The 27,995-nt window shown below is 36.6% G+C and overlaps 2 protein-coding genes across 7 annotated transcripts in view; both read right to left on the bottom strand.

Moving 5' to 3' along the window:
* Positions 1-4: 4 nt before the first annotated feature.
* Positions 5-20,785, bottom strand: CARNMT1 (carnosine N-methyltransferase 1). Of its 2 annotated transcripts, none has more exons than XR_005628638.1 (8): positions 20,251-20,654; positions 17,634-17,829; positions 16,545-16,708; positions 9,235-9,375; positions 5,184-5,362; positions 4,076-4,185; positions 3,085-3,188; positions 5-2,833 (listed from the first exon to the last, which is right to left on the bottom strand). XR_005628638.1 is itself a non-coding variant. In XM_039719059.1 (8 exons), exons 1-8 carry the CDS (start codon positions 20,580-20,582, stop codon positions 2,732-2,734), a joined length of 1,332 nt encoding a protein of 443 aa, XP_039574993.1. In that variant the 5' UTR covers positions 20,583-20,785; the 3' UTR covers positions 5-2,731. The 2 variants fall into 2 exon arrangements, 1 of the variants encoding a protein (XP_039574993.1); XM_039719059.1 differs by having other exon boundaries at positions 4,072-4,185; positions 20,251-20,785.
* Positions 20,786-21,696: 911 nt separating this feature from the next.
* Positions 21,697-27,995, bottom strand: part of NMRK1 (nicotinamide riboside kinase 1) — a 10,689-nt gene continuing 4,390 nt past the window's right edge. The window contains exons 5-10 of one of the 5 annotated variants that reach the window (XR_005628646.1): positions 27,476-27,638; positions 27,326-27,397; positions 26,241-26,350; positions 25,181-25,270; positions 24,660-24,810; positions 21,697-23,117 (exon numbers count right to left, since the gene is read on the bottom strand). Coding sequence is in view for 2 of the 5 variants with exons in the window: in XM_039719072.1 (XP_039575006.1) it covers positions 24,791-24,810; positions 25,181-25,270; positions 26,241-26,350; positions 27,326-27,397; positions 27,476-27,638 (455 nt within the window). In the remaining 3 variants the exon portion in view is untranslated. Of the gene's footprint in view, positions 23,118-23,235; positions 24,811-25,180; positions 25,271-26,240; positions 26,351-27,325; positions 27,398-27,475; positions 27,639-27,995 lie in introns of those variants that run through there. The other 4 variants (XR_005628642.1, XR_005628643.1, XM_039719072.1 and 1 more) reach the window with 4 other exon arrangements.

Below are 27,995 nucleotides of genomic sequence, written 5' to 3'. Positions count from 1 at the left end.
GACATCAAGCCTTACAGCAAGCTTTAATATCCAAAACCCCCAGTCCACTACACACACTGAAAATTGTGGGAAGTGCACACAGGGACATGAAACTTCCCGTTCTTAACCATCTGGGCAACCAGTTTCAGAATATAACACATTAAAAAATGCAGGACGTTTTACATTTATCAAACTCCATATAAAGAAGTTTTACACTGAAGATTATGCAGCATTTTATTTTACATTTGTTACCACGTATAGTTTAATAGTGACCTAAAATACACTCACGAACACCTTGAGCATTTCCCCCTGCATATAAAACTAAATAAAACAGTGATCAAATTCTATAATACACAATTATCCCTGTGCATTACAGTACAAATGGCAAATTCTAAGAACTCATAAATGGGACTGAAGATAAAACACATCTCATTCACAAGATTATTTTGCTTCCAACTCTTTTATGTGACTGTTGCAATTTAAAAGCAGAATGCTCCAAGGAAAAAAAAACCAAACCAACAGAATTTTCTAGGCCAGAAATAAAAGCACATCATTGTATTATATCATATGTAAAAATAGTTTCAGAGAACATACAAAAATGGCACCTGTGACAACATGGAGTGGTAAGGAAAAAAAACACCAGAACATAGGATACTGACACTCAACCATAAATAAAGAGTTCCACTGCTTTAAAAAAAAAAAAAAACAAAAAAAACCCACCAAAACAGCACATTTCATCTGTGTAAGGGGCACTAACCTGGAAGTATTACAGACAGATATACTACTCAGCATCAGCTTAACTGACATTCAGCTAACTCTGTCTTATTTCCAGAAGCTTGAAAATCAAGTAAATTACTAATCATATTCTACCTAAGAAAAGCATAATGAAAGCAAAGAATCAAAAAAGACAAATTTTGTCAAAAATTAAATGATACAATGTGGAAATGAAAGCATGTGGGTTTTTACTTTTAGCCACACAAAGACTTTTATTTTCAAATTATTTGTTGAATAGCAGTGTTTAATCTTTAAACATATCTGCCTTGGAACAGGGTAGAACTTTGACAGTTCATGCACTTTTAGAAGTAAGCGAGTTCAAAGAAGAGGAGCTTAAGCCAAACTTAAAAACCTCTGTTCTGTAGAGCAGAAGCCTCTGTTTTCTATCAGGATTCTGAGCAGAAAGGAACATAATACTGAAACATATACAAGCATGCGCCCTCTTACACAGTGTTGAAAATATTTTTTTTTAAAGTTTGTTTCCCCTCCTTGCAGATTTTCAATTTAGGAATAAAGGAACAAATTTCTGGCCTTGACTAGAAAAATTGAAAAGGAACAGATCTGTTGAAGAGATGTGATTAGGACATCACCATGAAAGACAGGACAAAAAATAATCAGAAACAAACATACTGAGCAGTGTCCTTTTAGCCAAAGAAGAAAAAAAAATCAGCCCTCATCATAATGGTTTTATATTTTAAAAATTTTTTAAAAATGCATCCAATTAGCACTTAAGGTAATCAATATATTACGCAAACAGTATGCCTAACATGACACCTCATCTCAGAGTAATGACTGTTAATTAAGGTTTTTATCACTTCTTACATAACTTCAAAGTGACATGATATTGTATGTGACATGACAGTCTCTTGTATAGTGGCATGACTTGTAGATTAAATATTCACCTAAGCCACATCTGTTAGGGAAAAAAAACCACATTAATAGGGGGAACCAAGAAGCCACAAGGGTAAAGTGAAGTTACAAGGAAATTGTCTACTATTTGGCCTACGTATCCTGGCTTAGATGGAAGTAATTAGGTTATGGAATATATTTACATGTAACTTCACTGCTCCAACAGGTATTTTTATGTTGTACTACCTACATGTGGCATGGATAACTCAGCTATGTTTATCAACTTTAAAAGTTCTGGCTTAAACACTAAGAAGATGACTCAAAATTAGTGTTATTTCAAGAAGGCAAAGCATTTAACACATTTCAGTTCCAACACTAAGATCAACCAGGACCAGTGCTTTCCTGAACTGAGGGTAACATACTGCTGCTCTGTGACAGTCTGCTTCTCTGTGATAGTCTGCTTTTTCTTCACTCAGTATTCTGCTTCCATGTAGCATTTCTAATTTCCTATCAGTTCTGTTTTTTCATTAAACCTTTAACAGTGGTACAGCCCAAGAACAGAATTTGTATAATATTCTATTTTATTTCAGTTGCACAGGAAATGTTCTAACAGTTCTGATGACTAATTTATCTGTTCAAGAATAATTTTACCACTTCCCAACTATTTCAGACTTCATAATTTAAGTATACATTCACAAATACTTCTCTAAAAGTGATATAGCTAGTACAGTAAGCACCTCCATGCATTCCCCTAAACATCATCAAGTAGGAAAAAAAAGCACTACAAATCTATGAAAAATGAGGCATCATTAGCAGAGAATTAGCCTAGTTATGGCAAACATTAAATTTTGTCCCCAAGAAAACACTTTTGCTTTTCTATTTAATGCATTCCAAAGCACAAAGACAGTGCATGTGAACATTTAATCTTTCACAAGTGTATTACAAATATCCATGGCATAGTATATGTCTGAATAGCAATAGAGATATTAAGAAAATAGACACTATCTATATCCTCTTAGGAACAAGAAGGCACCACTGATTTGAGGTTGTGTCCACACATCACCAGATGATTTTATTCTCATTTCGTTCAAGTGAATATCATTTTCTCATTAACATATTCAAACCACTACTATTCTGGTTTTCTCACCACAAACAACACACATTCATAGTAGTATTTCATCATGGAGAGTTCATTCACAGTGTAAGTTGACAGTACAGATTCTTTCTCCACCTGAAAACAAAGCAGCAGTTTTCAAGACAGCTTCTGCACAGGAACTACACAAGAAAATGCTGTATTGTTACTAGAATATGAGGCTCATCTATGCACTTCTTATAAAATGAGAATATCAGGTAAGATACATAATACACCTAAAAGTCATGAATATATGCCATTATACTGAATGAAATTCATGGTGGTTTAATCAAAGCAGTTTGTCTGATTCATAACAATACTGCTTATTGCAAACTACACCATCTTCTTACCTCTATATGGAATCCATACTGCAGGATAACATTTTTTATATCCTCATAGCTTAATTCTATGGAAAGTTCATTTCCCAAATTTTCAAAATGGTAAAGGAGAGGACCTGAAGTACAAAAATACAACAGAAATGGCTACCAAAAAGACAAAATATGTGTTAAAAGTCAAAAGTACATACTAGTAGTGCAACAAACACTTATATCCAGATTCACACATCCAAAAATATGGAAGGTTCCCTGCCCAGGGAGGGATGGAACTAGATCATATTTAAGATCCCTTCCAAGCCAAACCATTCTATGATTCTATAAATACTTACAAAAGAACATATTGCTGTTACTTGAATGATTCTTATAATGACTATCAATGAAAAATAAAAACTACTTTATTTCTTATTCAATTATTTGCAACATTTCCTACCAGATTTTGGTTTTTGTATCTTAAAATTTCTTCACTCAAGCATCACTGTTGTTTCTATAGCTCAGAATATTTAAGTCTGCCTAGGAGCTCTGCTAACCCTCTGGCTGAGAGCGACCAATTGACCAGTGACTGACCAGTTTTTACTATGCATATTGTTTAATGCCTGTGTCTTGTCAAACATTCTTTCACCGCAGAAGACTCCAATCAAATTGCATTCCCAAAACTTCTGCTTCAATGCAGAGTAGCAATTAGACATTGCAAAAAAACCCCAAAAAAGCAATGACGTATTTTAAAGTTCTGTTTTCTTAGAAAAATAGCAAAGAGCACCACAGAATACAGTATTTGTCAAAAACAAGATGTGTGAATGCAACACCTGCCACTGGCAAGATTTACTTGCCTACTTAAAAATCACAGTGCTGACTTGATTGCAAATAGCAAACATCTGATAACTTCTGAGATAATTTCCAAGCCCTGTATTTTTCTAGCCGTAAGTTTGCTGCATAGACAAAATTATTTGCACGCACTTCTCAAGTATACTATCAAAAGTCAAAAAAGCAGCTGGTCACACTTGCCTACATTTATCCATATTCCTCCAGGCTTAAGTATTTTCCATATAGTATCAATATAATCAATAACATTATGTGCTGTATCTATGAAAAAGCAAGTTGCTACGCAGTCCCACGTATCTGCATGAAAAGAGCAAAGTATACAGAGATTAGTTTCAATGCTTTTAACCCTGTAAAAGTTCATCATTTAACCCTGGTATTTGTTCATACCCTCAGAATCACCTTCAACTAACAGCAGCTGAAGGCTCTTTATTTTGTGTGCAAGTAAATATTTTGGTTTACATTAAAAACTGTTAACTTTGGACTCATTTGGCCTGTATTCATGTGTGTATATGTACACACACTACAATATTACATATACTTACTACTTCTTCACTTAACAAAACTGTTCATACATTATATAAAACTATATATATTATATACTGTAAAATGTAAATTTTGTAACACATTATATACAAATGAAGCCCCAAGTGTGCTATTACACAGCCATCCTATAAATTTCATTATGATAACTGTTAAAAATACAACTGCAAAAATCCCCAATCATTTTAGGCCTCCCCAGCTAGTATCTAGATCAATACAAGTCTGCACACTAAACTGTACTTTCAGAAGTCACTTAGCTTTAAAACATTTTACTTGGTATTTGAATATCTCCCCAGCTGTTTTTAACTAGTCAATTCAACAAGCAGGAATCTTTGAAGTCTACCTTTTAAAGCATGAGTCTCCCTGTTTTTCTCTGAACAGGTATTCTTAAATAGCAAAAGTTTTAAGTTCTGTAAATAAAAAATATTAGAAGCCTTAATTTATGCCAGTCTTGGATGTTCTACTGTTAAACACAGAATCTTCAGAAAATTAAGCAGCTGTGGGGAAGGCTCCTGCATGATCTGTAGACAAGGACGTGTCCACATTTTCCATAACTAGGAAGAAAAGCTGATTTGGAGTAAGAAATAGACCTATTGATACAGCTGGAGAAATAGTCTGAGTATGTGAATCTTGCTACAGCTAGTTCTTTATATTTAAAACTGGTAGATACACTTCCATTCCCTTTATAATCTGTCCCAAATACTCTGGAAGTCTGTGAAGTTACACGGATAGCCTAGAAGTTTGCATTTACTCACTGCACTCAGAATAAATTTCCTGAAAATCCCCTGCTGTCATAGAGAAGTTTGAACCAGAAGGAAGACTGTGAGGATCAACATCTGGGAAATAAATTGGTCGTATCTGATCAGCAGATCTTCTGTTATTGCTAAATTGATGAATCCAGGGATAAAGCTTACATGAATTAATTTGAGAGCATCTGCAAAATATGAAAACCAGCAAAATTTGTTTCAACTAACTGCTTATCTAGAGTCTAGAAATATAAGAGTCAAAGTTCTTGTAACAGCTCCATATTTGCCAGAAAATTTAATCTAGTTCACAACACTTTGGACCGCCCATGATAACAAAGTGATCAAAAAACTAATTTTAATCTGACAAAATCACTACTATAAAGGAATTTCCTTTTCCAGTTTTAGAAATTTCCTTTATGATTTCTTGTCATTTTCTCCAACTTATTTCTCTGCCAGGAAGAAAATACATACACTTATTTTGTAAGATTAATGAAATTTGTAATTTGCTAAATTCCATAAAGCTGAGACTTGCTGGATCATCTCTCTTCCTATTTAAAAAAAAACCAAAATACCAAAACCAACAAACAAGCAAACAAAAAGTAACAATAGTTTCATGATTTTTTGGAAACGTCTGTTATCAGTCTAGACTTTTCTGATTCATAATCATAGGAAGTTTTGAAGCACAGCTAAACAAAAGCATTTTTCAGATGCTAACTGAAAAGATGCTTAAAAATTAAAGCGTTAAGTACCATTTTGCATAGCACAATAATAGTAATTTTAAGTTTGTAGTCATTTTAAGTTTGTAGCACCTGGATCTTTGCAATCATGCTAAGTAAAGATGTCTTTGTAAAACAGAGTTTCTGGACTGACATGACTAACTGAATCAACTCATATTTTAAAAAGTTATAAAACACAGCATTTAAGTATAACAGGAAGCTTTTTCCACCATCTTGTAAAATCAGTTTGTAACTAAAAAATGAAAAAAAACATTTTCTTTCAAGGACAACAGAGGACATCTCTGTCCCAGAAAATATATATCATCAAGCATTTCCTAAACTGCAAGCAATCTACTAGGTCATAGAAAGTGCACTCTTTTGGCTGGTGATTAGAATATATTTGTGATAAAGTGTTTGAAATAATATTTTTTACCTTCTCTATGCCATATCTCTAATTCATTTTATCAGTTAAAAACTAAAACCTGAGCAGCAGTATACAGCATTCAATGACTTTCTTCATGTATAAATACCAGACATATGCAGTTGGTTAAAAAAAGCAAACCCAGAATGAAACAAAAAAATAAAAACAAAAAACCCCTAACCACTAGGACAGCAATTAAAAAAATTTAGAAAGGAATTCATTGTTGACATAGACGTTGAAACAGTTCCAATTTAATAGGAAATAGCAAATCTCTTTCATATACAAGTTTGAAAACTTCCATTTCCAGTTTCAACAATTTTTACTTCAAAACTAAATACTCTAGAGTCCTTGGCAATTCCATTCTTACAATAAAAGATGTGTAATTCACATTCTATTACAAACATCTAACATATTTAAGTGTGACACACTTTATTATTTTCCGTAGGGGTGGGGTATTCACTGTTCAACATTTAGCTCAAAAAACAGTTTTTGAAAAAATGGGTCAGTCAAATCTCACTTCTGGTATACACATAAAAATGTAACTTAACTGTTTTCATACTAAGGCACTAATGGACATGCAACAAACACAACTAGTAGCCTCCTCCAAATGTCAAGATTTATCCAAAATTATATCTTTCCAAAAAGTAAAGAAGAAAAACACAGGTAAGAACATCAGACACACAAGGGAAAGGAAAATGTTCCGTACAGTGACTGAAGCAGCTTTGGAGCCACTGCAGGTTAACTAGTCTAGGGTCACTTTATTCTCAAATTAGAATTTCCTCAACAGAATAACAAACTCTAAATTATTTCAGATATTTACAGTGACCAGTTACACTGTGACACACACTCTACATACTATACCATGCAACTTTATCCACTGTAACAGAAGCTCAAGATTTCAGAGATATGAATGGTTTTTTTAAAATGGACAATCAGCAAATATCACTTTGCACACAGAAACATTAAGCCAGTGTACCACATCTAGGAGCCTACTGTAGCAATGCCTGACATTTAAAAGAGTACTTTGTCTTCCTAAATATAAACCACCATCAGAGAAAGAAGGTAAAGCTGTAAAACTGTAAGCACAGATGAGCAAAATCCTCATGCTTTCATCAACTAAAAATAAGTATACGTTGAATTGAGATCACAGTTAAAAATTAACTGCATATTCTTTTTTTCCGACCACTCTTCTTTAGGTATTATCTTCAGTTTATATTGATCACTGCTGTTTCTACCAGTTTCAGAAAGTAAATGTGCATTTCAGAAGGCTAACCATAATCAGATACTTCAGACTAAACTGAAAGAATCTTCCAGTCCCTAAAACCTTTATAACAGGAGGTTAAATCAAGCCCACAAGTTACATCTGGTAGAAAGGGATGCTTGGACTTCAACTAAATTGACTGCTGCTCAGTCATGCTAGCAGTAATCTCTTCCATGCTAACAATATAACTGATAACGTGTCCAGCAAAGAAAGATTACAGTAGTTGCACAACACTCAATTTTCCTGCCCAAAATAGCATATTGTTAGCAAGTTTAATGCATATACACCTCTTTGCTAAATATTCTACATGAACACTACATCCCTACATAGGAAACACTACATGAGCATTAGATGCTAAAATTACTACCATTAGTAAAGCATGACTCTTTACGATAATTTCATATATAGGTAAAGACTCTTTATTCAGGGAAGCATGTCATCAGAGGGTAGGGGTGAAGTTAACTATCCTCTGTGACAGCCGACCAGTGCTCCAAAAGATGGGAAATTAATGCTTTTATGCAGCTTTGAAGTTCCAAAGCATAAGAGAAATATGGTTTCCTTTTAGTAGCTAAAAGGCATTAGTCAGATCAATTTTAATATACAATTTCACCACCAAATTAGTCACTTGAGAATAATGTAAGAAAAAAAGAACAAATGAACCTTTATTATCATCACATGGAGCACCACTGCTATATGCAGATACTCAGCAGGCACCACGCAGTGTTTTCCCCTTGTTTTTGAACAGTAAGCTGTGTGCAAGAGCATCACAGTGGGCCATGGATAACCAGTCTGTAAAACAGTCTCCAAAACAATATGGTAACAGAGCAAAAAAGCCAATAGTTTCAGTATTTTCAGCAAAGGTGTATAATTTCAGACTGATGAATGAACTGTCAAATTCTGCCTTGGTCAACTTGGACTAACTGCGCCCCCCAATAAAACACCCTCCAGACTTCTTTCAATACTTGCCCACCTGTAGCTTTCCCACTCTGTTTCTTAAAAGAACAGTTGCATGTGCTGCCTTTTTTCTTCCCTAACAAAGTCATTCGGAAAACAGTAATTCCAATGCAAGTGGCAGAATACCAAATACAGAAATGTAATTTTAGGTAAAACCTGTAACATGAAATTTACTACATTTAAATTTATTATCTAAGCATAATTGTGGAACTATTAACTCTTAGTCTCTTGCTCAGCATGCTTCAATTATTCTTTGTTTTTCTAGTCAAAACAGTGCCTAAAATTTCAGTATGGAAGCTGATACTTGTTTTCTTAAACACATATCCTCTGTTAATAATCACCCTATAAATAACATACATATATTTACTAGCCCATACTCAGTAATAGTAAGACAGGTCCATTTTACAGAAACAGATGTGAAATAAATCATAAAACCTAATCAAAATTTTGCAGAAAATCTGTTGTACAATTTAGATTTTAAATCTCACAACTTGAAAGCCATGCTTACTGTAATTTTAATGACTCAGATACAATACTTCCTTCCCATTTATCCCTAAGACTTTTTTTCCTTAAAGCATTCTAAAGAGTATGTGTGCCTTGTAGTACAACTTATAAATCTATTCTTTGAAACGCTTATATTCAGATTTCTCTCATTTATAATTTTGCCTCTCTAGATTTTATTCAGCAAGTAAAACATAAGCTATATACCTGTTGAGTACAAAGTTAGAAGAAAAGAGCATAAAGAGGCTCCATTCATTTCCTTGGCAAGCATAACCGAGCATAGCTATTTCCCACGCCAATCTACCTAGCCCAGCACCAGGTACCAGGATATTAACTTTGGAGAAATCCCTGCAACAGAACAAAAATAATAGTTAAGTATTTATCTGATACCTGATACCCCTTAACACAACTTAAGAGGTCCAGCCAAACATTTTTCCCACCATATACTTAGATACTGTATTATGCCTCCTGTATGACTTCACTTTTAAATTAAACTGAGCCTGCTCTTATCATATTTTGTACAGTCAAAATAATTCACAGAAATTACTCAAAAGAACATATACAACCCTTATTCAGAATACAGAGCATAAATGCTATACATAATTTGTTTTCCTTAAAAGTTCTACAGTTACCCAGCCAAAAATTTCTCAAGTGAATTGAAGAATATTATCATATAGCACAATGTATTTTTCTTTAAGCCCCACTGATAATCAGAAAGCATTCTAGACATATTTTTGTTACCTTGAAAGAAAAAATAAAAACACCAAAATCCCAAATATTTTGACATAAGAAATGAAAACATAAAATCTCCACAGCCTAACGAATAATTCAGAAAGTAAAAACTTTAAAGTTACAGCAATGGTGGGTTCTTCATATGCTGCTCACTGGTTTCCCCAAAGTAGTGGCATATTTAAGTGGCATATTTCCTAAATCAAAGTACATTGCAGCTTTTATTTATCCATTTATCCATATAACCATTTATCCATATAACCATTTATCCATAACTAGGCATCAAGTTGAAGACAACCAGAAAACATCCAGCAGTGTGTTTACTGAAATACTTAAAATCTCTCCCAAGTGCAGCAAATAATAAACGAAACTAAGAATCCCAAAAAGGAGAATCGCTCCTCTTTGAGGCAGAGAAGGAAATGCATACATATTCTGTCACACTTCCACCACAACACAATCAAACCTTCACTCATAAAACAGAAACCACTCACATGCAAAGCTGAAGATACTTAATCTAAAAGGAAATAGTTTTTCAGTTTCCAGTCATAAACATGACTTCAAGAGTTCACAATTTCATACACCGAGGTACAAATATTCATACACCTCCAGACACTATTTTGCATATCACCTTCAGATACAAAAAATACACGTACCAATTTATATGCAAGTGCATGAAGGAGGCCAGAGCCAGCAGTTCCAAAGGATAAAAGGCACCAAAACACAAAGACTTTGACTACTTAAAAATTCAGAACGCCAAAAAGGATTCAAAAGAGTAAGGATGCTGCACAAGCAAGATGATGATTAAAGGAGTTACACAAATTCTAAAAGCAGTACACTACACATTCCTGAACACTATTACCCAAATACCAATAGGAAGTATTATTCTTTTCTAAAGGCCACACAAACCAACAAAGCAGTATTAACAGTGCCTTTTGATTTCATCATCTAGTTAGCAAAGTGTCCAAAATGGAAAATCACCCCATTATTTCCATTCCATTATACATCCAGGCTCTTTTTCTGACTTAACAAGAAGCTGGAAATCAAGACTTATTATTATTATTACTTAAGAGCACTCTTGTGAAGCAACAGTTCTCATTACCTCTCTTCTACAGGGAAAACCAGAAGCTAGCACAAAGTCCTACTGAAAAAAAATACTTCAGGAGAAAACTACATGCTCAATATGAAATTTTTGAAAATAGGGAGCCACAAGAAGGAAGAAGAAAATGTGCTTTCTGATGGAAGCCAGAAAAGCTTTTATCTTACAGCTTTTCTTATTCATAATGGTACACTATTACTCCAAATGGATTTTCTAACCTAATCTCCATTTCCTTAAAATTTCACTTTATTTATTAAATATTTAGACTAGCTCTACACAGATTTTAGCAGCCCCATGTGGACACTTCCGCGATAAATGGGATGATAAACTATAAACCACTTTCAAGATTTCAACACATTGATTAGAAGTCTTTTCTTAAAGAACCTGGTAGATATGAAGGTATATTCATATTTTGAAATTTGCACCTTTATGCACCCTGAAACAAGAAAAAACTTCTACCAGTCAAGTGAGCTGATTTTAAATTGCCTGTAGTTGTCTTTATCTATTCATTCACAATATAAAGTTTTTGTCCTTTTAAACAAATTTTCCCAATTCTCTCTTAGAAAATAGTTTTCTATTCTCTTTCTCTAATGCAGACTTAATTGCACTTTCATTTGCACCTTTATTAAGGGATTAAAGTCTGGAAATCTGTTAGCAATTTAATTTCTAACATGACTCTTCATATCAGTTGCTGGAGAATGCTCCTGGCCACCAACTTCATTTCAGCAACAGAGCACATCTAATAAAATACAATATAATCAAATCTCAGTCCACTAACATTGACACTAACTTTCCAAGAGCATATTTTTGAATTTATAGACTGAGAAATTATGTATGTGGGAAACTTACTGTTGATAGTGTTCCCTGATTAGAAAAAAAAATCTAACACTTTTTTTAAGACTTGAACTGTTTGTGACAAACTGTTAGTGCATTATGTTGAATTTTGAATCCTTATAATAGCTAAAAATCTTTAATTGCACAGAAACTGCTTTTTTAATGCCTATAGTCCTTTAAGAGGCTAGAAAAAACAGCTTTTCTCTGATGGTTACATGATTACAGCAATTACAAAGTTAACTAAAAAAAAAACAACCAAAAACAAACAAACAAAAAACAAAAAACAAAAAAACAAAAAAACCAACAACTGTGGTAACATAATAAGCCAGTGATCCAGAAGGAAAACTACCCTCCAACCAGCCAGCAAGGACAGGATTTCAGTGACACACATCTAGCAGCCGTTAGGAACATAGTATCCAACAAGTTCCCACTGAATACCTGTGGGCCAAGAGGGAAGCAACACCTCCTATTAATCTGATGGGTGTGGGGAAAGGCGCTGGCCAAGCAGCAGCGGAGAGGGCTGCACAATGCTATTCAGCTCAACTACTGAAACTGCAGAAGCCTCCTTAAAAAGACAATGGAGAAATATCAGAAACAAATCTTTCAGGCCCTTTTCGCACTGCATGTTTCAGTGTGATATATCTTCAGCTTTTTGAAAACTATTGATATTAACGACGATTTTAACTTTTTTTAAGGTGTCCCTTTTAAAAGGGGGAAATTAAACATGATAGAAATGGAGGCTTATTTCATGTCTATTGTGTTGTAAAAAAAAAAAGGGTGCTGAAAATGTAAATCTACATCACAAAATAAAAATGAGAGTGTCTAATCAAACACAATCCTCATTTTCATAAACAGAGCAGTTCAATTTATCAAATGAAGTAATAAATACGTATCACACACTGAGATGGGCTTATGATCAGTGGAAATACCAGCATAGGAACATACTGTGGGACTCCTTTCCTAGTGTTTACGAGGTCTGTACATTTAGATAATAAACAGATCCAATTCTCAGTATTTCTATTTCCTTATTTTACTTCAATCATATTGTCGGTGATTTTTTTAAAGACAAATGCGAAACAGCACAATCATTTGAAGAGCAATTCTCTGAATTTAAAGACCTGCAAAGCACTGAGTGATGCAGTAACACTGAAAATCTATTTCCTCTTAAATCCAACGTGTAAAGCAAAGTTTAGGCTAAGTACAAAGACCTCCAAGGACAAATATATTTCATATAAAGTCAAATAAAATTCAAATAAAGCAGAAATTTGAACTCCACTATAAATGTGACTGAGCACACTCAAGAAGTATAGTCAAGCTCAGGTTCAGGACTAATAAGCTGTTTTTCATATTAAAAAGAAACTAAGATCTGGCAATTTCTTTTGGGCTGCTCTGTCAGCATCCTGGAAAACACATTAGATAGCCAGACAGCATGACACAGATGAATTTTAAGTTACAGTTCATTCTAAAGGCCTAGTTTATGAGAAAACTAGAAAAAATACCCAAGTACATTGGTTTTGGCTGTGGAACGATAATTAACAAAAAAGTTAATTATTTCAAAGATTTCTTTTGGACAAGAAGCTGATGATCTTTACATTGTCTCACCTAAGCAGGAAGAGCAACACTACAAGTGAAAAGAAACCAAGATGATTGAAAAAAAGGAGAAGCAAAAAAAAATTTAGGAGTATGCTTATTTAGATTTTCAACTTAATACTTCCCTATAAAGATGCTTCAATATAAACACAGATAAACAAATAAAAATGTATCTATGTTTTACTATTTTCTCCTACAGCAAGTAGGTTCATTCTAATCCAAGAAATCCAAGACACCTAAACAGTACAAAGCTCCTGCGAGCTGCAACACAAATTCCAACATGAAGAATGCAAGAAATCTATCAGTTGTTCAGGAAGACCTGATCTCATGGGATTTACTTAAAACTGCTTTGTTGACTCTACTGACAAGATTCTGTGTTAAGGTGCTAAGCAGAAAGAGGCAGGAACAGCTTTTGCCATTTAACTTACCTTTGGATGACAGCCTAATCAGAAGACTAGACTGAAACACATGATAATACATGATAAGTAGCACCTGCTAAATAACTATTGTGATTTACAACTGCTTTCAACCATTGCTTGCACTACTTCTACTTCCCAAAGAGCAAGCACTTCACTGCTTTTCCTGCTATTTACATACAACTGAAGCCCTACGTGTCAATCTTGCAAACTGCAATGCTATAAGATGTGCAAGCACAGAGTGAAATATACTTCAGTAGTTGCAAAATTTAAACTCTATTTTCACATTATTCCAATGCATGCAATAAATAACATCAACAAACTATGTTAACTAGAAACTGAATGTACCATTCCATTGAGTATTACAAATTTAATGAGTACTGCAATTCCTTTTACAAAGTAAAAGGTGGCTGGCACTGACAGTTTCAAATTAAAAATATTTATAATTTTCACCACAAAATACATTTTTAAAAAGCTTTTTTTTCACCCAGTGCAGTTTTTCTCTTGCACTTTCATTTCATTCTTTCAGGAGACTTTAGTGGTCTGTGCTACAAAAGAAAACTCTAAAGCAATACAAAGCTGCATTCTGAGGTTCACTTACAGGCTGCTTTCTTTTACACGTTAAGAGTCCACAGTCAGTCCTCTCCCACTATAAATAGACAGAATAACTCATTGTGGTCAGTTCAGGCCCTGTCAATCCCTTCAAACTGAAAAAACCTGTCCACTCCAAGATCACTGAATCACAGAATATGCCGAGCTAGAACAGATCTGTCAGGGTAAGAGTCAAGCTACTGGCCCTATGCAGGACACTCCAAGAGTCACACCATGTGCCTAAAAACATTGTCCAAACACTTCTGGAACTCAGACAGGCTTGGTGCTGTGACCACCTCCCTTAAGAGCCTGTTCAACCACCCTCTGGGTGAAGAATTTTTTCCTGGTATCTATACTAAAACTCCCCTGACTCAACTGCATGCCATTCCCTTAGGTGGTGTCACTGGAGAGTTTGTATAAAAACCCCAGATTTAGCAGCTAGCAAACCCTGCCAGGGAAGTATTTTCTTCCACAAGGGTGAAATGGGACTGCCAGTTAACCTTATAGTACATGACTCTGCATCTTACCTCAAAAAGGAAAGTACACCTAACCAGGAGAGCCTTCTGTCACCAAGAAAAATGAGTGAGTTGACATAGTAGCTAACAATATGTGAACAGAGAAAAAGTTTTACCTAAGTGCTACAACTGCTCCACAATGATAACTTAAGTAATACACATTTCAGAAATTAAAAAAATGCTGTCTGATGAACTCAAACTTGTAGTAGAGATATTTGATCCGTACAGTGATGTAGTGAGATTTCAGCAGAGACAAAATAAAACTGAAATGGTACTTCAGAGCTACCACAATAGGGAGCAATGCTCTGTCACATTAGTTTTGTCCGACAACAACCATGAGAATTCCCTGTAAAGAAGCACAAAGCTGTCAACTTCAGATTCACCCCATCTGTTAGCACATGCTTCCTAATATCAACTGAAGGTTTTGAAATAGAGTTTATTGATGACAAATGTAAAAGTCAAGATTTTCCTGCCTCAGTCATGAATCTCTTAAAATGTGACATAAGCTACCTCTGCCATAACCAAAATCCATTAACAGATAGCAGACAAGAGAAAAAGTTGAATTGCTACTTTGGAGATTAGAATGAGGTTTTGCAAAACTAACCATGAGTTTTTCAACAGATCTACACATCAGAAGTATACCTGCAGTATTTAATTCATATTTTATTTTTTTTAGGCACTATTAGCACTAGAAATATTGCAGAAAGTTCACTTGCAGATTAAACATTTTAAAAGGTCTATGTACCTTTAGGCAAGTCAGTTCAAGGCAAAATAGAAACCATCTACACTCCATGTTCTCCCACCACAAACAGTCTTTACTAATAAAACTAAATGATGGCTAGCAGAAGAGACTTTTCAAATTCACATAAGAGCATTATTAATAATTAATGAGAGAGAAAAAACACTACAATAATAACCTGCTATATCAAACTAAGTAGTGGCTGCTACATTTACGAATAAAAATTCTCAAATTTTCCCACTGTAAAAGACTACTAAATTTAAACTAAAATGCATTTTAAGATGACTGGGCTGATTAATTGACAGAACAAATAAACATGGAATTCTTACAGCACTATAACCTTCTGAGGCTTTACTAGTATGTTTCCACCTAAATTACCTAAAATCCTTGCATCAATGACGATTTTGGCACTGTTCACAAGCCAATACTTACAAAATTACCCTCTCATGGTGCAACTAAGCTTTAAGAATTGTCTTAAACAGCTGTCTGAAACCAAGGTTAGAATTTACTATTTTCAGAATTTACTATTTTTTACTAAATTCTTGCAACTAAGTGCAACAGCACTAGAGATTAAGTATTCCTCCTTCTTTCCATAATGAAGAGCAAAAGCCTTACTTCCTGCTGTCAGAGTTCTTCCTTTCACGTGCAGCAGACTCACTCTGAGAATCTGCTAACCTGCTATCTTTACTTCGCTAAGCACAACTGAGTTAACTTTCTGATGTCTCTTACTTGAGTAAGATTTACATATATTGTTATTCCCAGCTGCAAAACAACAACAAAAATTTATTACTGGTTTACCTGGTATTACTTTGTGAAGCTTACGATTATACTCTTTTCCAACATCTTGTATTAGAAATAAAAACTTTCTTGATTGAAAAATAAACTCCAATGAGTTCATAAAAAATTCTCTACTTTTGAAACAAAGCTTTTCGTTACTCCATAAATTCTGTTTTAGATTTGTGCAACAGTGTAAGTCCACATAAATATAAGCTTTAAGACACTATTACCATCTTTCTTTAGGAAAGTTCTTTATAATTTCACTAATAATTGGCTGGTAGCAGGAATCCCTCTCAGACTTTCCCTCTTCACTCCAGTCTCTCACAAATTGTTTCAATGTGGACTTTAATTTATCCATGTCAAATGTTGAAGCTGGTGTAATCTTCCCACTTCCCTGAATAAAGTGGAGAGAAAAAAAAAAGTTAGTGGAAAATATACCAAGTATCTGGACTCTTGCAGGGGGGAAAGGATATTATGAAGAGAAAAAGCGCCATGCTTCAAGAACTGCTGTAAGCATCAGCTGACAAAGCACTTCCCTGTCACTCCTGGGACCTGGGCTTAAATCCACCTTAATATCCTAAACAAACTGAGTTTTATGGCCTCTCTTTGGCATTAAAAAGTCAAGTTTCCATATCAAACAAACAATACATAGCAAAGCACAACTGGTAGTCCCTATTCAGGAAAGGATCAGGGCTTAGCCATTCCAGAGGCTGAACTGCATACCCTGAAAAAAGGATCCCTTTAGATACTGGTAAGGCAAAACTGATAAGCTTAAATTAGAGCTGCCCATTACTGTATCTTGGCTGTATCACAGGAGGACTTGAGTTTCCATCTCTGTCAGTCCTTTAAGTCTTGGTGTATATTTTTTTTGATAGAAAGTAGGTCAAGTAGTAAAAAAGCATTTACAAATAACATTTAAAACTTACAATCTAGAATTGCAACTGATTTATAATGATGTAAAATATAAGAACCTATATGAAGACACACAATATCACTTATATTCTATACAGTTAACACAAAAAAAGAACTTTAAAATACAAGTACGTAAAGCTAGAATTCTGGAGTGAAAACAATGATTTGCCAGATTCACAGTTAGTTTTCATAAGTGTAACTAACAGAACTAACAAACAGCTTCATTAAGCATAAGCTCTGCAAAATGTGAAAGACAAAGAGTGAGAAAAGTGTGAGCAAACAAGAAATGATAAAACATGGAAGGCAAAAGAAAAGAAAGTTGTAGGTTTGAGGTATTCAAAACAAATGTAGAAAATCCCCAAGCACACAGTAATTTTGGAGCAAGAAAAAAGTCCATTTTAACATACATCTTCTCCATATTCCTTATTTTCAAACATATGAACACAGTCATTCACAATGGTTTGTAGTATTTCTTGATTATGATCAATGCACTTCCGAATCTTGTCAAGGTGAGGGAGAAATTGAGGAAGAAGACTCTGTTGGTTAGCTGGGAGAGACTTAAACTGCCTCTCTGTTCTGTTCACTCGTTCATGCATATTCGTTCTAAAAAGCAAAAGTTTTAAATATTTAGAAGCAATATACAGACATGTAAATAGCTCATTCTAAGCTACTCCAATTACAATTATTAATTTTTTTATACACGGAAAGTGAAAGTTTTCTGGATTTTTTTCAGGCAAAAATTCTTTTAAGCTCTAGTTCTACCTTGCCACTCTATCTGGCACATTCCAGTTTCCGAGGACTATCCTTTCCTCCTTACTCTTCCATCCTCAGCCACTCATTTCCAGAGCAGGTGCTCACTACCTTAATACACAGATCTATAAAATTTAACAATCAACCATCTTCCAAGTTTGTTTCACAAATTCAATTTAAATTGAATTCATTTGACTGCAGTGGTAAGCTTCTGTCACAGAAATAACAAGTTGTGGAGTGGGAATTGGGATCCTCAAAATCCACTGCTATCAGGAGAACTGTCAAAGTCTCAGCTGGACCATACCACAGTTCTGGCAGCCTCACTAAGATACTAAGCTACCTTCTTTTAACAGCATACTCCTCATAAGTACTGTGATCATGATGACGTGACTGATGGAAGGTAAAAATAATTTTCCACTTTCCCTGGATAAAAATTTTATAAAAATGGTGACTCTTCTGAGATTTTGCTAGATTTGATTTCTGTCTAAACTGACAGTGGTAGCAAAGCACAGTCATGATGACTCTAGAGAGATAATTCAGTAAGAGATACTGACCCTTTTGACCACCAAGTGATTTTAGCCGTTCAAGTTATACTGAAGTTTCCCAAATCTTGTGTCAGCATACAGCAGCACAAAGCTGAAAAAACTAGCCATTATGAGAGACAGCTGCAATTTCTGGTCTTTTAGTTACAACCTCATTCTGGAAATGTGACCAGGTAACATCTCATTCACATGTTACTGAGAAGGGCTTGTTCACTGCAAGAGCTACACTGGTTTAAAATTACATTCAAGGACAAGAAACAGAAAAAAAAAAAAAAAAAAGAGAGAAAATAAACTGATGCTCTACATAAAGCACACCAGCTTAGCTCCAAAACATCTTCCTGAAATTTTATCAGCAAAAAAACCTTTGAACCTTATTCTCCAACCTTTTATGATAAATTACAACCACCTAGCAGAATGAGTAACTGAAATCCAAAAAACTACAAGTAATGAAATTATATTTTATGTCTAGAAGACAAGAATAAGATCTGGACTTATCTGAGAGTATGTTAGTGTCTTATTCAAACAGATTTTCCCAAGTTAACTGGAAATATCCTTAAGAGGAAACAAAAATTCCATTTATTAAATACCAAGATATGTAATTTTGCCTAAATTTAGAACTATTTATTTGAGATAGAGGTAATTTCATTGAAATTCTATCTTGGAAATCTGAATCACACCCTTTTCTTTTGTTTTTACTGAAACAAGTATTCAAAAGCAACCCAAAGCCACAGTTCAGCAGAAGGCTGACAAAGATATTCCCAGCTTCTAAGGCCTGAGGGTGCAATTATACCACTAATATAAGCAAACTACAGGTCGGAACTGCATTAGTAGCAATCGATATTAATACTTTTGACTAACTAAGTCTTTGATACATCCAAACTGAATTACAGAGTTCACTTTGGAAGAGACATCAAAGGGCCATTCAGACCAACCTCCTGCTCAAACACTTGTCCTGGAAGACAAATGAAACTTACATGGACAGACCTCAAACAGAAGAATTTATATAAGTATCACCTTCTCCTACCAAGGACGTACCTATTATGCCTGTGCTACATTGATAAAAAGAGGGTCCAGCATACAGTAATGAGCCGCATGATAGGTCTTCCTTAGCTGAAGTACAAACCTGCTTCCCAAATCTATAAACGGGAAACGGCTTATCAAAACACTTTTCTTGGCTGGACTTTTCCAGCCAGGCTCCACCACCTTGCAACGCTAGTTAACTTGCTTCATCGTCTACTAAACAGATTCAGTTCTAAAACTAGGTGTCCCCACCACCGCTGGCTCGTTTCTATAGAGCCAGCAAATTCTGACTGAAAAGATATTATTAAAAACGGCATCCATAATCCCTAGCAATGGGTGTTATCTCTTCTGCAAAGTAAAATGTCTGTCAAAAATTTCCACCCATAATCGAAACACCATTTGGCATTTCTTTGCCAGCAGGACATACGATTGTTTTGCAGGCTGAACAGCGTCTCAGAGCATTTTATCTCCTAAGAGACCTCAACAAACGCTTTTCAGGTTTGATGCTTTCTAATAGACGGGTACGAAGGCGACTGCGCATATCCCGAAAGGAAAGTGGCGCAGAATGCCTCTGGCGGCTCGGGGCTGGGCCCCGCGCGGGCAGCAGAGCCGGGGCGCGGAGCGGGAGGGGCCGCACGACGAGCGCCGGGAGCCGCGACCCTGCGGCGGCCGCTCGGCCAGCGGAGGGACCCAGAGGGCAGGCCTCAATTACCCGTAATATCGGAAAGCGTTGATGATCCTCCGAAAATGTTCCCGCTCCAGACGTTCCTCCTCCTCCACCGCCCTGGCCGACGCCGTCGTCGGCGCCCTCGGCTCTAAAGGCAGCCGCCTCCGCCGCTCGTCGCTCAGCGGTGCCGCCCGCTCCGCCTCGGCCTCCGCGCCCATGCCGCTCGCACTCTCTCCCGGCCACGGCAGCTGCTCCCGCTCCTCCTCGCTGCCTCGCCGCAGCCCCCTGCGCATCACCTTGGCGGGCGGCTCCCTCTCGCCCTGCGGACGCGGCCTTGGCAGCGGCGCTTTCCGGGACACGGCGCACGTGGCCGACATCCCCCGCGCCCTCCTGCGCCCGCGGGCACGGCCGGCGCGCGCGCACCCTGCCCTTCCGGCGCGCGCCGCCAACCCCGCGCTGGAGGGTATCGCGAGAGGGGGGCGGGCGTGCGCATGCGCGCTCAGCAGGCGGGGACGCGTGATGCCGAGCCGCTCCCGCGGCGGCTGCCGTGCCTGGGGACGCGGTGCCCGGCCCCGCTGTGCCCGGCCCCGCTGTGCCCGGCCCCGCTGTGCCCGGCGCCGGGCGTGCCGGGGAGCAGGCACAGCTGCCGGGCTCCTCGGGGGTACGCAGGCACAGGAGGCAGGGCTCAGCACTCAAACCCCGCCTCGCCGCTGCTCCGGGCTGCCGTCAGCTATACGTGCGGCCCCGCGGGCAGGCAGCCGGGGCAGAGAGGTCACTGTGCTGACAAGAGGCACTAATTCCCGCCCTGCACCAGACTGAAGACGGATGATATTTCCTGATAACGGAGGATGGGCTAGGACCAGCTGTGGGGAGGGAAAAGCAGTGTCTAACCATACTTGAGTCACTAAATACTACATTTCCTCCCTGGATGATGGGAGGAAATCCTCCCATCTGACAGAACTTGTCTGACCAGGTGCAGACACCATGTCGTGCAGCAAGTCCCACCATACACCTTGGCACTGTGGCTGATACAAGACTGCCTCATTTGTAAGGGCCCATCCTCTCAGCCTTAAAACCTAAAGAGCCCTACCATACCTTCTGTCTGTCTGAAGATGGGGCAGTCATTTAATAATCCAACTAAAATAGCAGGAATAGGAAAGGGTTTTGGCACACTAACTTCCTCTCTGAGGAAAAATAAACACTTTCACTTCACTCTGACACTGCTCCTGCTCTCCTGTAACTACAGTAACTGACCAGGCTGTGAATGGACACTGGACAGTCTGTTCAGTGGCAAGGCCAGAGAGGAAACCAAAGACATACCCATTCTGATGGACAGAAGAGTCATTGATCCCAAGTGGGTATGTACATTAGGAAGCACCTTGTGTGTGACAAAACCAGCGTCTGAATCAATGATACATAGTCCAAAACAGAAATTCCGCTTTTAGACTTTGAAGGTTAGAGTAGGAATCATAAGCTCTGAGAGACAAATAGTTTGTTCCTACATCAGCGTTTATGACTTGTCATATTCTGTTATTTTAACATCAGAAAATCACCTTCTAAATATCAAACTAATTATATAATTGTATTTCTGTCCTTATATAAGATGCATTAGCCTTTTATTGAACACCACCATGTCTATCACCCCACATTTCTGAATACACACCAGACACTGAGCAAAGCTTTCTCTTACTTCTGACAGCCTGAAATTGCTGCCACCAGATGACACACCACTTCCAGAACATTATCTGTTCTTCACCAGAGAACCACAGGCTTCTGTCATGCATTTCTCCCCAACCACTTCACAGCTACCACAGACCTGGCAATGCAAAGGCATTCACCAAGAGAAAACTAGGAAAAAAAAAAATCTGTCAAGGGCTGTACCACCTTCAAACCAAAAGCATTCTGCCAACATGCCAAGTAACAGGCCAGCTCTGTAAGCTTTCTTAATAGCACCTGAAATACTTTATCTAGCAACCAGACTCAGAAGAGCTCATTATCTTTTGTGGCTGCAGCAACTGGCAAGAATGCACAATTTAGGCACACCAGGTGAGCCTGGTTAGTTTCTGCATCCATGCTGTAGCATTGCTTGCTTCTTTTACTACTTCTTATGGGTGAAGTGTCAATGAATTTTCTGGATCTTTTTGGAACTTGCTGGCACTGTCCGCCACCTTTGGCATTACATCTCAGAAGGTCAGTGTCTGCTGCATAAAGTATCACCTGTACCTGCGTGAAATATTACCTTAATATAAATTGGTCAATCTGTTTCAAATGAGAAAGTGCCCTCCAGACTAGTATTCATAAAATTTGGTGAATACTAGTTCTGTAGCTGTAAACTATGGCCCATTTTCCCTTGGTCTTCTCCACAGTGAGTGGTCCCATCATTTGCAGTCTCTCCTTGCAAAGCAGCTTCTCCATTCCCTTAAAATTTAGTTGCCCTTCTTTTAAGTCCACTATGGACTCCCTCCAAATGTAGAAACCAGAACTGCCTAGCTCTTAAAACATGGGTCCACTGGTCTTACACAGGAGCCAAGTAAGACCACCTGTTTTGTTTGCAAAAATAAAATAAAAAATTAAGAAAAAAACAATTTGATGAAGCTCCAAACTGTGGCATGATTATAGAAGAACTATCGATGTATGCTCTGAGCTCTTATTACAAGTCCAGTACATGTATATTCCAATGATTTACACCACAAATGTATATAGCTCTGTATTGGAGCTCATCTATCATTTTTCCCTACAGGAGGATCTGACAAAACTGATCGTATTGCCCCAGCACCAATGTTGGACTACGTGAGAATAAAGTCAGGTGATACCATTGTTCAGTCCATTCCCTCTTCTGAATCACCACACAGAGCAGTTGGAAGTGGAAGACTGTCCCTGTGGGAGGGATCCCACTCTCAAGCAGCAGAAGTCTGTGAAGAGGAAGGAGCAACATAATCTCCCATCTGCCTGTGCTGCTGGGAGACAGCGGGTGGAGAGTTTCTGCAGGAAGCCAAGCCCAGGAAGAAGGGAGAGGTGGAGGGAAGGTGATTTGTTCTTAATTCTCATTATTTCTGATTTTATTGTCAGTAAATTCAAATAATTTCCCAAAACCACGTCTGTTTGGACTGCATGTAAGTAACTCCTGAATGATCTTCCTCTCCTTATCTCCATGCATAAGTCAAGATACAAATCCATTGCATTTTTTTCCCCTTCTGTTGAAGACGGGCAAATAAAAGAGCAGTTTTGGTGGCTAGACAAGATCAGCCCACCACAACCATTCCATACATTAGCTAATCTCTTGCAATTGTACCCTTTCCAAAGGGAAATAAAAACAAAAATTCAGTTTAAAATCAGACAGTCCATCACAGCACATGAGCAAATGTAAGATGAAGAATTTTTAGTGCAAAATAATAATACAAAATTATATTTTGAAGCACTTTGTTTTAAACACAGCTAAACACAGCTGTAATCTGATAACATCTTTTTCTTATACATAGATTTAGGACTTTTACTATAAAGTACTACATTTCAATCACTGACCAGTTCAGCTGTCACATATCAAGAAATAATATCCATCCTTTCCTTTCCATGTCTATAGTTTTATTTTTATTCTGGTTCATAAAAATGTAACCTATTGTCTAGAAAATATAAGAGTTAAGATATTACTTATTCAGCAACAAAATATGATGCAATTTCCTAGTTTGCATAAATATACATACACAAATTCTATAACAAAGCTCTCACATTTGTCTGGCATTCCTGCTTTCTGAACATTCCATTCACAACATTTCAGTTTCATTTCACTTTTAATGTGAGTTACAAATATTAGTAACAATTATTTCTTCCTTCTTCCTCCCTGAATCATGGATTTATTATCTAGTGGTCTGTGCCATCCTATTCAATCTCTGCACAACATATGTACCATATCTTGTTAATGATGCATCTCCATTCTCTACATCTTATTTCCCCACCTTTTTCCAACAATCTGTGTCCTCTTCAGGTTTGTTTTCATTTTTTTAACACCTATTCCCAACTAATCTAAAGACTACACAACACAAAAATTACAGTGCAAACACTAGAGGTGTTGCTTAGCTGTGATGTATTCAGTTACTGAATAAGCAGCATAACAACTTACATAAACTTACGTAAATTACACAGCTAGTTTCTCTTGAGCATGTTTATCAGTGATAATAAGCTCCTAAGAATATTAGAGACAATGACTGTCATTCCTATATGATCATTTCAAATTGCAATCATCCATGTTCAAATATGCTTATTAAACCAACAGAAGTTCATCTTTATGGTTTAGTTTTATGCACAAAATCTTCATGTTCTTTAAAATATACACATTCAATCAAATTTAAAGCTCAGCCAAGGCAGGATTGATTAAAGGAAATTTAAAGAACGCACTGGTTATACTCCTAAATGGAGTCTCTGTCTCCATACCCAAGAGAGAGTTAATAATTACTTACAAAATCTCTGGTGTTATATGAAGTAGCATTATGGTCACAGACACAGCATTTGCTCAGTTGGTTGGCTTGCCATGTGTGACAGTCTTGGTGTTTTCAACTCATATCAAATGGAACCCAGGCTTTCTACATTGTCATGATGTGATCTGCTGATCTGCAATAAATACGAAGTATGTATCTAATCTGCAGTGTTTGCAAGTGACATCACTGTATGTTAGTGATAATATAATTCCACTAACACATTAGTTTTCATTGATATTTTATCCCATATTCTTTCTTTTCCAGGTTTTTTATTATTATTTTATCATTAAGTAATAATGGATTCAACTATGATCTTAGAACATTCCATTTCAAGGAACTCACAGTTTTAACTGAAACTGACTCAGTAATGATCAAACATGGTATTGTAGCACATAAAGAAATATAGATCTCTAGAATTCTTGTAGTACTTTCAAATAAAAGTATTAGCTTTTTGATAACATGGAATAGAACACATAGATTCAATTTCCAGTAACATTACTTACTTTCTTCCCTCAGCTTGTTTAATTCCTGTATTATATCACTATACACATAGGATAAAAGCTCCTCTTGGGATTTTGTTCCATCCAAATAATCTGAGGAAGAAAAAAAGAAGTGTTCATGAGTTCTATGCCAGCTAGCTCTAATGGCAATTGGCAAAGTTTTCAATATCCCTATAAATGCCATGAGAAGAAAAAAATAAAAACCAAGAACAGGACCTCCCATTTTCCTCTTCCCCAGACTTGTTTTACATGTAAAAAAAAAAAAAAAAAAAAAAAAAATAAAAAAAAAAACCAACATAATGGAAAATAATTCTAGTTAATAATTCATTTACAATTTTTTTGTGGTACAAGTCTCCGTAAGTGTAATGGTAATTATCTGAGGACAGTGAAGCAATGGAATAATTTGGCAAAAAGGTCTCTGTGCAGTAGATAATTTCAGGTTCCTCATTTTCAGCCTCTGAACAAGTTCCGGAAGAGCACTGCAGTTCTTATTCTTACTGCACAGCAAGAAGCAGTGTGCTAGCTTCCCTCCCCTTCCCTCTGGCCCCACTCCAGAAGCAGCTAGTCCAAGAGCTGTGTAAGTGTGAACATCACACAAATTGTGGCACTGCCCCAACAGCTGGCCCAGCTTTGACACTTCTCATGCAAAACTGGAGACTGTAGTGTGGACAGTCAGCACCTAGAAATTATCTTCAGCTTATTACAAGACTTCACCAGGCTTTCAGTTTTGTTCTGAAGAACTCTGCCAGTGTATCAGCTATCATCTCAGAAGTTTCCTAATTAAACATAAGTGTGTTATCTTAACAAGTTGTCTTGTTAAGTGGACTTAATTAGTGATCAGAACATTTCTATTGTTTAACTTCCTGATTTTCATTATTAAATAACAAAAATAAAATCCCTGTAGGCTTGAAATATAAACTAACAGAAACATCAAAACCTACTAAATGCCAAAAAACATTTGAAGAAAATTTTGTCCCATTTAAAAAAAACCCCACCATTCAACGAAAACTGTACAAGTGCCACAATTAAGCATTTTATAAGCTTAAAATTAATGATACCATACCAACTTGCATACTTGCATTCTGTTCCAATTCATTTTTATATTTCAAATACATAGGCCACACGTGTCCATCGAAGTACCCTGGTGTATCTGCTGGCTGATAGACTCTGGTGCTACACAAAAATACATATGCATTCCCATGTAAGTTTTAAATTTTCCCCTAGTGTTAGTTCATTAAATAACAGCTTTCATCCAAAATAAAAAAGAAAGGCTGGCCGCATTTTTGTTGGAACCAAGGAGGCTTCTTTGTTTTAATTCAATCTATGACATGAACTTCTGCTGTCATTTGCTATCTTACCTCTTTCTGCCAATCAAACTACATTTAAGATAAGGTGAAAGTTTGGTGGTTTTAATTTTGTCAAAGGTATTGCAGGTAAATTAAACTGTATTGACACTACTACCAAAATAAGCTACTTTTTGTCTATTTACTAAGTATACAGATTTCTCAAGCTTTAAATGACTACTTGTTTAGTCTAGACTCTTCCATTCTGGACACTAAAGTCTTAGATGAGTGTAGTGAGAAACCAAGAAAGTGGTATCACCCACAGCCAGCTGAATAGAAGATTTCTTCACTCAGCCAGCAGATGCTGACTTTGTGCACATACATTATTCCAAGAACACAGTATTGCCTCAAATTTAGAGGCAAGTCAGACACTGGCTCAATAATCTAGTTTAGATCCACAGTAAAATTAATGGATAGTCTAAACAAAACCATACACTTAACCCACACATGAACATCGATACTCTAAGAATAATCATCAATTAAACGTATCTAACCAAGAATAAGAGTGCTTAGTATTTTTTTAAACCATTTCTCACTTTAAACATAATTTTTTTCAACTATTGGGAATTAAATCATTTATCAGGACAACAAATTCCCTTTTTAGTGTTTGTAAAGTACTTAATACTTTAATAACCATGTGCTCTAAAATAAAAACCAAAACAAACAAACCTCAAACTAACAAACAGAGGATAGATTATCTTAATAGCTTACATTTTGCAAGCACTGAAGAAAAGCTAGTATAAAAGGACTGCTTCAGTTCAGGGGGTGCAGTAACTCTTTTTAAACAAGAAGTCAATACTCTTACCTCCTTCTCCTTTTGCACTCTTCATAAGGAAGGGTCAAAAAATATCTTCTATTCCATAGTTCATTAAGTGGCCTAAGATAATAACATATTTAGTTCCCTCTTCCATTTTAGGGTAGCTTTTTATTTACCAGGTTACATATTACTGCTTACTCATAATTGTAAAGGAGAAAGCCTTCAACAATCAAAATATAAACATTTTTCAGATTGTCACATGTATTCTCTGGCTCTTCTGTCACAAAACCTGAGCTTGCTGGGCTTTTCATCCAATTGCGAATACTTGTCACCATTTCATCCATATAGAGGGCATCAAGTACTAGATGAAAACAAAGTTAAACATCCCTTAAAAACAAACAATAAAAAAAAGAAAAAAAGAACCTTAAGTATCCCTACATTAATCAGTAAGAATCAAATAATCTACATACAAATTTAAACAAAGGGGAATGGGATTACCCCAAATTCTGTGTTTGCTATTAATGATTTCCTGAAACCAAAGCTTGCATCAGAATTGGGGTATTTCTATTGGGTGTAGAGTCTCTCTGAACTTTATGGCATCTAATATTGTCTGAACTGAATTCACAGCTTTTCACTTCATGACAGAAACTTCAGGGACTGACTGCTCTCTGCTTTCACAAAACTTGTAAAAATTTATTAATCCTGACACCTCCACCAT

This window comes from Passer montanus, unplaced genomic scaffold (genome assembly GCF_014805655.1).
Source record: "Passer montanus isolate IOZ18808 unplaced genomic scaffold, ASM1480565v1 scaffold105, whole genome shotgun sequence".
Lineage (NCBI taxonomy): Eukaryota > Metazoa > Chordata > Aves > Passeriformes > Passeridae > Passer > Passer montanus.
Note: the sequence above shows the minus strand (reverse complement) of the source record. Positions and strands in the feature narration are given on the sequence as shown.

Excerpts from the sequence above, each read along its gene's own strand:
- CARNMT1 (XM_039719059.1), bottom strand. The coding sequence starts at position 20,582 with ATGTCGGCCACGTGCGCCGTGTCCCGGAAAGCGCCGCTGCCAAGGCCG. Across the intron at positions 17,830-20,250 it reads AACGCTTTCCGATATTACGG|AACGAATATGCATGAACGAG; the intron begins GTAATTGAGGCC and ends TTTGCTTTTTAG. Across the intron at positions 5,363-9,234 it reads TCTAACTTTGTACTCAACAG|ATGCTCTCAAATTAATTCAT; the intron begins GTATATAGCTTA and ends CATATTTTGCAG.